Genomic DNA, 10504 nt, shown 5'->3' with positions numbered 1-10504 from the left:
TACTCGGGAGGCTGAGGCAGGAGAATGGCATGAACCCGGGAGGCGGAGCTTGCAGTGAGCTGAGATCCGGCCACAGCACTCCAGCCTGGGCGACAGAGCGAGACTCCGTCTCAAAAAAAAATAATAAAATAAAAATAAAGAAACCATGAGCGTCTGAACATGCAGAGGGCACATTCAGAGTGCAGAAGAGAGAGGGAACTAGGCTGGGCAAGCTGCTGGCAGGGTGGTCCAGGAACGGGCTGGGACTCCCAGCCCCCATCTGTTCTCAGGGACAGGTCCTGGCTGAGATCCACACAGCTCAGGAGGTGGTGACCCCAGGCCATGGGCCTCGCTGAGGATGCCTGGAAATCTTCATCAGCCCGGCTGGCTCAGGTGGAGATGGAGGCTCCAGGACAATGCGGGATGGGAGGAGGGTGAGTAAACACCAGGCCTGGTCCAGCACCTCTCCCTGGGTGGCCTCCAGCCTGCAGCCCACCCTAACCCTTCCTCAGCAGGGCTGACAGTGGACGGGGGCATGGATGTCCCAGGTGCTGTCAGAGAAGAGGGTGAGCCAGCTGTGTCCTGAGTGCCTGTGACAGGTCCCAGTGACAGGAACTTCAGGTAGGGAGGAAGAGATCCCACACAGCCCTGTCACCATGGCAGGGCAGGTGTGTGACCCGGGCGGGTTCACGTGCGCAGCGTGGAGGGGAGTGTGCGCTGGGTATAGGACAATGGGCATGGCAGGTGACGGGAGGCACAGGTGGGTGGGTGTGACAGGCACACAACCGCCACTGCTGAGCACCTCCCTACAAAGTGCCAGGGGCCCAGGTCTACCAGTCCTGAGGGTCCACAAGGGGCCTAGCATCCCTGGGGAATCCTTGGGCCCTGTGCCCTCCTGGCAGCCCTGTGACACATGCCCCAGGCCTGGAAGGGTGGCCCAGCAATGCCCTCAGGGTCGCAGAAGCGGGTGGAAGGAGAGGAGCTGCGTCCACTTTCCTCCTGAGTTTCCTGTGCGCTCTCCAGGATCCCAGGCCATCCTGGGGTATCCGGCCAGGGACTGGGAATCTGGGGAGGGCCTGGGCCTGAGATAGGCGAGTTTCTTCTGCCACCTCAGGCCTCAGGGCCCCTCCCATCTTTGAGCCCCCACCCAGGCTGGCTCCTGAATGCCCCACCGTTCCCATGAAATGTGTGCACATGCCCCTCTCCCAGGTCCCCACCAGTCTCTAGGGTGCACGCCTACCATGGGGGCAGTGGGGGCAAAGCCTCCAGAGCTGGGCTGGGTGGAGGTTTCAGGTGGCCCTGCTGCTCCCCCCTCTCCCAGACCTGTTTTTGATCCCCACCCCAAGGCTCTCCTGGGCCCCACAGGCTGAGGCTACTCCTAACCCTACAGCCAGCAAAGCCCTCACCCCTCCCTAGTGCGGCACTGGAAGTCCCTGCTGGCCTCCTGGCTAGGTGAGGGCTGCCAGACATGGAGACAGGACCCCATGATCAGAAACGGCCTTCTCTCAGCCTCTGCTCAGGGAGCTGGAGAACAGCCTCAGGGTAGACCTGCGTGGGAGGGGTGAGCACAGCTGCACCCCACCCCACTCACCCCAAACCCCAGTTACTCTCTGGCCCACACTGCTCCCCACGCCTCTGCCCAGCCCTGCCCAGGTCCCATAAATCCTGCCCAGTGGCCCCTCCCCACTCAGCCCCCCAGAGCAGGCCCACTTGGGGTTGTCATGGTACCTGCAGCTCCGCAAGCTGACATCTGTGCTTCCCATCTCAGCAGGGGCAGGCAGCCCGGATGAAGAAAGAACAAGGGCAGAGGGTACCCCATGCCTAAAACCCACCCACCCCAGGACCCTTCCAGAGGCCATGATAAGGCCCACAGACACACACAGACACACAAGAACCTTCTCCACTTGCGGGTCAGGCCTCAGTGGGGTCACTGAGAACCCACCAAATCCTCCCACATCACCTGGCTTCAGGGCAGCCCGCCTGCCAGGAAGGGCGGGGAGAACCCCGGACTCTGTTGGTCTCGCTCCAGTTCAATCGCTCTCTCCCTCTCCCTGCCGCTTATCCTGTCTCTGTATCTTTCCCCTCATTCTCGGAGACAGCCTCCCTCTTATACAACACGTCTCTTTCCCACTCCACCTCCCACCATGTCTCCCAATGTCTCTCATTCATTTTCTGAAATATTCAATCCCTTTCACACATGACTTTCTCCATCTCTCTCATTGATACATACAGTCTCCCCCCATCCCTGTCTCTCTCTCTCTCTCTCTCTCTCTCTCACACACACACACACACACACACACACACAGAGGCAGACTCAGCCCTTCAGGGTCTATGCCCCTGGGCCAAGCCCCGCTGAGAGGCAGGCTTGTCTGGGGATTGCAGGGAGCACTCATGCCCACATGGGATGTGCCCGTGTGGACAGCGCTTGACCCTGTATGTACCCACTGTGGATCCTTCACTGGGCAACCAGGCTGGGCTTGGACCAGTGCAGGTGGAACTAAGCCAAGACTCTGAAGGCCAGGGCAGGGTCAGTTCCAGTCTCAGCCTTCTCCCTAAACCAGGCGCTGTGGAGAGGAGTGTGAGCCACCAGGCAGGCCCAGGCTGGAGAGCTCACCGCCTAGCAGGGATGGATGGCAGGAGACTTGCCACTCAGACTAGGGAAGGATGACAGGGACCCCAGGCACAGGCGCAGGTGTCAGCAGAGATCACACCAGTGGGGGTCCCCTAGAGCAGGTGGGGGTGGCACCCAGGGTTGGAGGGTCACAGGCCACTGGCATGGCTCAGCCCAGTTCTCACAGGGCATCCTCCATCTCTATAACCATGGGGTCAATGTCACCACTGGGCATGAAATGGAGACGCTGCTGTTGGCAAATGAGCTTGGAGAGCAGGGGCCAAGACTTGTGGGTGTCAAGTGAGGTGTCACAACTGGGGCCTGACTTCACAGCGGCCGAGATGAGAAGGCTCTGAGGAGGAGGAAACCCCGGGAGAGAGTGACTCTGGCGGAGGGAACCGCAGTGCACGCCTCCGGGGGAGGAAGTGGAGCGGCGGCCACCAGCCCTGGCAATGCGGGGCCCAGGGACCCAGAGAGAAAGGGCAGAGTGTGGCCTAGTGAGGCCACTGCCCTTCCCTTGGCTGCGACCTTTGACAAAGCGTGTTCCTTGGGTGGGGTTGGGGGGACTCCAAGCTGTTATGACTCAGGCCAGCTGGCAGGAGCGTGCATGGTGACCGGGATGGAGCAGGGTTCACTGAGGCAACCGCATGGATGTAAGAGCAGGGTCCACCATGGCACATGCAGAGAAAGGGGAGGGGAAGGACTGGGTTGGCAATAAGGAGAAACGCGGCTCAAAGCAGGTTTGAGGGAGAAAGCAGAGAGAACAGTTCAGAGAACAGCTCTGCAACTGACCAGTTCAAAGGCAAAGCAGCCCAGGCCAAGCGCGGTAGCTCATGCCTGTAATCCCAACACTCCGGGAGGCCAAGGTGGGCTCGCTTGAGGTCAGGAGCTTGAGACCAACCTGGCCAACATGCTGAAACCCCGTCTCGACTAAAAATACAAAAAGTAAGGCCGGGCATGGGGACTCACGCCTGTAATCCCAGAACTTTGGGAGGTCGAGGTGGATGGATCGCTTGAGGCCAGGAGCTCCAGACCAGTCTGGCCAACATGGTGAAACCCGGACTCTACTAAAATTACAAAAATTAGCCAGGCATGGTGGCGCATGCTTGTAATCCCAGCTACTTGGGAGGCTGAGGCAGGAGAATTGCCTGAATGTGGGAGGCGGAGGTTGCAGTGAGCCGCGACCATGCCACTCCACTGCAGCCTGGGTGACAGAGCAAGACTCTGTCTTAAAAAAAAAAAAAAAAAAAGCTAGGCGTCATGGTGCACACCTGTAGTCGCAGCTACCCGGGAGACTGAGACATGAGAATTACTTGGGAGAATTAACTGGGAGGCAGAGGTTGCAGTAGGCCCAGATCATGCCAATGCACTCCAGCCTGGGTGACAGAGCAACACTCCGTCTAAAAAATAAAATACAGCCAGCACCGGAGCCTCCATACCTTGACTTTGCTCTCTGGCCCCACTGGGATTACCTCCTCCAGGAAGTGGCCCCTGGTCCCGCTGAAAGCCCCACTCTGAGATGCAGCACTCTCCACGCTGTGGAAGTCCCTAGTTAAGGATCCCTGACCATTCCTGTACTTGCCGGCTCAGACCACCAGGAGGCGCCCGCGCCATGCCTCGGCCCCGCTGGACTCTGGGGCCGCCACTTCCCTGCGGGCGCCTCCTGGAGTTCCCTTGGGCTCGGCCTTGTACAGCCCAGCTGGTTCCGGGCGCCTGGCCCAGCCCCGCGGGTGATTCACTGACCTCACACCTGAAGGTGGGGGAGGAAGGGGAGAGCAGCAGCAAAGAGGTGGGTCCAGGCTCTCCCAGAAGCGAGTGACTTCAGTCCAAATGTCCCCTGAAACCGCGGAGATTCCACATTAGGACCAGGGCCCCCACGTCCAGACCCCACATTCCAGTCAGTGTGTCCCAGGGAGCACGGAGGGACCGCCACACTGCATTTCATGGGGCGACCGCCCGCAACACCACTACACACACGGAACCCCACACTACCCTGAAGTCTGAAAGGCGGACACGCATGGCGAGGCTTTAGAGGAATTTATACAAAAGTCCTAGAAACCACAAGGTTCTTACCACCTGAAAACCAGCTCCATGACAGACAAATTAGACACTTGAGTTTGCTGGAATTTGCTTTAAAAATAACAAGGCTGGTCCAAGATCTTAGAAGAAAATTATATTCTTTTAAAGAAAACGAAAATATCCTCAAGGGAAAAACTTAATTTAAGTCAAATCCTGTCCTTTTGTCTTGGAACCCCGTGCCCTGCTTGCAAACACAGGCTTTCCTGCAGCACGGCCAGAGCGCCCCCGTCGTCGCTCCTGAGCGATATCCGGGGCTGCAGCCGCACGGGGCATTTCTGAGCAGGGGAGTGGGCGGGGGGACCCAAGCCAGGAGCCCTGGAAGAGGGAGCAGGGCGGCAAGTGGGCCTGCAAACACCCATCAAAGTTCCCAGGACCAATTCCCACAGTGACCACGTGGCCACAGACAGTGCCCTTTGCAGTCCCGCTCCCCAGGGTGTCATTCCTCACCCCTTCCTGGGACCCCACCTAAGCCAGGCACCCTCCCACCCACCAGCAGGAACTGCGCTAGGAGATGCAGGAACACCCATGTCCCTGCCAGCCCCGCCTTCCAGACCACACCCTGCCTGGGAGCGCGCTTTGCGGGGGGTGGGGCGGTTTCCCTAAGTCCCTGAACAACGGACAGCAGCTCCCACCCAGGAATGCAGCCGGGTCACCTCGCGCCCCTGACCAGGGCAGGGGCCCTCTCCAGCCTGGTGACCCACGGCCTACTCTGAGGCTGCAGGGCGCAGGGGGCCTCCAAGTGGAAAGCTGGTGATGGGGTGGGTGGGAGGCAGGGCCCGCAGGGAGGTGACTTGAGCAGGCACAGACGGTGAATAAATAGAAGCTTCCACGCGGGGGTCCGGCCCCTGCAGACAGCAGCTCGGTGGGAAAGTGGGATTAGAGGGAGCTCCCCCGACACTGACCGGGGCCACCCACGCAGGCCCTCCCTCCACACCCACACCCACCCCGGCCCTGGGACGGGTTTTCCCCTGCTCAGAGCTCAGTGACGTGCACAGTGGGTGAGGGAACAGGCCCAGGTTGGAGGCGCCGCAGGTGGCAACGACGACACAGCAGGTGGCCCGCCAGGGGGTAGCAGCGGCGTCCCTCCTCCCCGCTCAGCTGCAGCCCGCAGTCCTAGGGAAGAACACAGCCCCCAGCCCCAGAGTCAGCAGACAAGCGCACATCAGAGGTCACGAGGCGGGGCGGGGAGGACCGAGGGGCGGGGCAGAGCCGCAGGGGACCGCATCACAACATAAAGACTCTTCCGCAGGGCACAGGGGCTCACACCTGCAATCCCAGCACTTTGGGAGGCTGAGGCGGCTGGATCACCGCCTCCGTCAGGAGTTCGAGACCAGCCTAGCCAACATGGTGAAACCCTGTCTCTACTAAAAATACAAAATTAGCCGAGCATAGTGGCACATGCCTGTAATCCCAGCTACTTGGGAGGCTGAGGGTGAAGAATCGCTTGAACCCGGGAGGTGGAGGTTGCAGAGAGCAGAAGGCCTGCCATTGCATTCTAGCCTGAGTGACAACAGGGAAACTCCGTCTCAAAAAAAAAAAAAAAAAAGAAAAAAGACTTCTTCTGCCAGAGGGGAGATGGGAAGCCCAGTGTGGAGCACTGGGGACTGGAGCTGCCTCACAGGCATCCAAGAGGAAGTCACTGGATATAAGTCAGACTGCGGGGAGAGGACTAGGCAGTCAACGTGGGTGTCAGCATAAAAACCTGATGGTTTGGGTGTGTTTTGTTTATTCGTTTGTTGTTTATTGTTTGAGACAGGGTCTCTCACTGTTGACAAGGCTGGAATGCAGTGTCTGGATTCCAGCTCACTGCAGCCTCGACCTCCGGGGCTCAAGTGAGCCTCCCACCTCAGCCTCCTGAGTAGCTGGGACCACTGGCGCACCCCGCCACACCCCGTGAATTTTGCTTATTTTTTGTAGTGATGGGCTTTCATATTGCTCAAGCTGGTCTAAAACTCCTGACCTCAAGCGATCCTTCGCCTCAGCCTCCCAAAATGCTGGGATTACAGGCATGAGCCACTGTGCCTGGCCTATTGTTTGTTTATTAGACAAGGTCTCACTCTGTCGCCCAGGCTGGAGTGCAGTGGTGCGATCTCAGCTCAGTGCAGCCTCAAACTTCTGGGCTCAAGCAATCCTCCCACCTCAGCCTCCCAAGTAGCTGGGACTACAGACACGTGCCACCACGCCCGGATAATCTGTTTCCCTTCTGTTTTGTAGGGATGGCATCTTGCTATGCTGATCAGGCTGATCTTGAACCCTTGGCTTCATAACCATCCTCCCACCTCAGCCTCCCAAAGTGCTGGGATTGTAGGTGTGAGCCACTGCGCCCAGCCAAACGTGATGTTTTTAGATATGAAACAGCAGACTACCTCTTCCAGGGAGTGCAGATCACTAGAAAAGAGAAAAGGGCAAGCAGCAGAACCTTCCATGAGGAGGTAGGAAGAGAAGAGGCCTGGGCTGAGGAGATTCAAGGAGAACCGAAAGTGAAGAAAACCAAAACCCAGCAGCCCCAAGGGCAAAGTGAAGCAAGTGCCTGGAGGAGGGAGCGGCCCTGTGCTCGAAGCTGCCCGGGCCCGGAAGGAAGTGTCCACCAGTTCCCGCCACACAGGGGTCCCTGGAGCAGAGTGGAGGGATGAATGCCACCCCCAGGTGGTCTGAAGAGGCAATGGTGAGTAGATCTGGAGACACCAGGGGAAGCAGGGGGCTGGCTTCACGTCCCTTATCTCACTGTTTTTACCTTTACGAGCTTGGGGCTGGAATGCTGGCAGCTTTGACCCCTTATCCAGAGCCCCTGACACCAACACCTGGCCCGCCCTGCTCGGGGAAGGGAGCTGGACTGCCGCAGTGGCACGACATCACTCCTTTCCCTAGTCTCTCGCCTGTCCCACCACAGGCCACGGGCCGGGCCTTGCCAGCGACCGCTGCGCACCAGGCCAGGGAGGAGTGCGGGGTCCCAGAGGTATCAATCCCCATCCAACAGCCTCATCGCAGCACAGCAGCACCACCAGCCGCCTGCCCTGCTCTGACTCTCAGTGTTGACCTTTTACTGTGCTTGGTACTGGACAATCCCCAGGCCGCACAGTCCACAGGGCGGCCCAGCAGGCGGAGGGATGCGGAGATCCTGTTAGTGCTGGAGGGAAGCCCTGGCCCCTCTGCAGACCATCTCTGTTCCTCGTCCTCCCTTCTGGGTCCCCTGGCACGATCAGTGCTCCCATGGGGCCACCGGCCTGCACCCAGGAGACCTTGTCACCCAAGGGGATCCCTGATTGCTGCTGCAGATTCCCCACTGCCACTTGCTCTGCTCTTGCTGGGGCGCGGTCGCCGGCAGCCTCCGGGTTCTCCTGCCCAGGCCTCCTCGGCCTCCCTCTGTGGCCACTTCCCCCTATGTGTGTCCTTAAGTGGTGGTGCTCCTTGAGCTATCCTGACCCCTACTCCTCCTTTTCCAACTCACCCTGGAAGACCTCATATGCTTCCTGGCTTCAGCTGCCGTCCCTGCGTCCATCATGGGACCCTTGCTTCCCGCCAGAACAGAGGAACAGAAATTCGATTTCCCCTCCCACCTTCAACAACGAGGACAACAGGCTAAAGAGATGACAGTGACTCTCCGACCCCGAACAACAGACCAGGGAGGTCCATCATCTCTCAGAGAGGGGAAACCCAGCAGGTACACCCCACACCGCCCAGCTGACCGCCTGGAGACTGCTCCGGCTGCCCAGGGGAGCCCCGTGGTCTCCTTGAGTTGAGAATCTGGGGAGGCCAAGGCAACTGGAATTCCCAGGGCCAAGATTCAGAGAAGAAGGTCTGGTGTGGTGGCTCACGCCTATAATCTCAGCACTTTGGGAGGCCAAGGTGGGTGGATCGCGTGAAGTCAGTAGCTTGAAACCAGCCAGCACAGCCAACATGGTGAAACCCTGTCTCTACTAAACACACAAAAACTAGCTGGGCGTGGTGGCGGGAGCCTGTAGTCCCAACTACTCGGGAAGGCGAGGCAGGAGAATTGCTTGAACCCAGGAGGCAGAGCTTGCAGTGAGCTGAGATGGTGCCACTGCACTGCAGCCTGGGCAACAGAGTGAGACTCGTTTCAAAAAAAAAAAGAAAAAGATTCAGAGAAGAGAGCGCCACACATCAGTGACCCCAAATTCCCACAGCTGTCGGCAGGGTCGTTGAACCCCCGCCCACTTACAGGTCTACTGGACATCTCCAGCTACCAAAAATGAGAGCGTCTCATCCCTTCTTATCCCGCCCTCACTCTTTGCTGGGGTTCTCATGAATACCTCCCAACCCCCAACCCTCAACCCCCCACATCCAGACACTCGCCAAATCCAGTCCTTTCTATGGCCTAATCATCACTCAAGTCAGCCACTTCCCTGAACCCGGGTCCCCAACCCTGACCCCTCCAGCTGCTCAGGGAGCACCTACCTTCACTCCCTCCCCCAATTCACTCTCTGCAGGGCAGGAAACGGATAGACAGAATGGGGTAGACGCCATAAAATAGGTGAGGCCATCGCGGTGGCTCACGTTGTAGTCCCAGCACTTCGGGAGGCCAAGGCAGGTGGATTGCTTGAGCCCAGGAGTTTAAGACAAGCCTGAGTAACATGATGAAACCCCATATCTACTAAAAATAACAAAATTAGCTGAATGTGGTGGCGCAAGCCTGTGGTGGTAACCGCTCAGGAGGCTGAAGTAAGAAGATAGCCTGAGGCCAGGAGGTTGAGGCTCCAGTGAGCTATGATCGTGCCACTGCGCTCCAGTCTGAGCAACAGAGTGAGATCTTGTCTCTAATATATATAAACAAAAAAACAATTTTTTTTTTCTTTGAGACAGAGTCTCACCCTTGTTGCCCCGGCTGAAGTGCAATGGCACGATCTTGGCTCACTGCAACCTCTGCCTCCTGGGTTCAAGCGATTCTCCTACCTCAGCCTCCCGAGTAGCTGGGACTACAGGCGCCTGCCACCTCGCCTGGCTGATTTTTGTTTTTTTTTTTTTTTGAGACGGAGTCTTGCTCTGTCGCCCAGCCTGGAGTGCCGTGGCCGGATCTCAGCTCACTGCAGGCTCCGCCTCCCGGGTTTACGCCATTCTCCTGCCTCAGCCTCCCGAGTAGCTGGGACTACAGGCGTCCGCCACCTCGCCCGGCTAGTTTTTTGTATTTTTTAGTAGAGACGGGGTTTCACAGCGTTAGCCAGGATGGTCTCGATCTCCTGACCTCGTGATCCGCCCGTCTCGGCCTCCCAAAGTGCTGGGATTACAGGCTTGAGCCACCACGCCCGGCCTGATTTTTGTATTGTTAGTAGAGACGGGGTTTCATCATGTTGGCCGGGCTGGTCTCAAACTCCTGATCTCAGGTGATCCGCCCACCTCGGCCCCCCAAAGTGCTGGGATTATAGGTGTGAGCCACTGCACCCAGCAAAACTAAAATTTTGATAAGGTGAGCCCACAGAACACCCAGAGAGGAGAGCCGCGTGGGAGGAGGCCCACCCCAGTTGCCAGCCTCCTGGGGGCCCAGGCTCACCTCACAGTGGTAACATGCCACGTGGTAGTCTCTGTCCATGGACACCACACGGATGGTTGTCTCACAGCCCTGGAGGAAGAAACAGAGTTCACACACGATGAGCATGCAGGGACCGGAGGCAAAGTGCAGGAGGGTACGCTCCCACACAGCACGCTCCTGTCCCGGCTGAGGCGCATGCCCGCCCCAGAGAGCACAGCCACGATGCTTCTGTGGGGCAGGACAGGCACCAGCAGGTGCATACACACAGACACACATGGGCCTTAGGCATCCTCTGCGGCCACAGCCCGCAGCACACACAAAGGCCCACAAGAGGGTCATGTGGGTGTCAA

The 10504-nt window shown here is 58.5% G+C and overlaps 1 protein-coding gene across 1 annotated transcript in view; it reads right to left on the bottom strand.

Annotated features, from left to right (window-relative positions):
- Nucleotides 1-4748: 4748 nt before the first annotated feature.
- WTIP (Wilms tumor 1 interacting protein) overlaps nucleotides 4749-10504 on the bottom strand; it is a 23425-nt gene continuing 17669 nt past the window's right edge. Inside the window, exons 10-11 of the mRNA XM_011948918.1 lie at nucleotides 10176-10244; nucleotides 4749-5782 (exon numbers count right to left, since the gene is read on the bottom strand). Of these exons, the coding sequence (XP_011804308.1) occupies nucleotides 5642-5782; nucleotides 10176-10244 (210 nt within the window). The 3' untranslated portion in view covers nucleotides 4749-5641. The remainder of the gene's footprint in view (nucleotides 5783-10175; nucleotides 10245-10504) is intronic.

The sequence above is a fragment of the Colobus angolensis genome, unplaced genomic scaffold (assembly GCF_000951035.1).
Source record: "Colobus angolensis palliatus isolate OR3802 unplaced genomic scaffold, Cang.pa_1.0 Scaffold107, whole genome shotgun sequence".
NCBI lineage: Eukaryota > Metazoa > Chordata > Mammalia > Primates > Cercopithecidae > Colobus > Colobus angolensis.
Note: the sequence above shows the minus strand (reverse complement) of the source record. Positions and strands in the feature narration are given on the sequence as shown.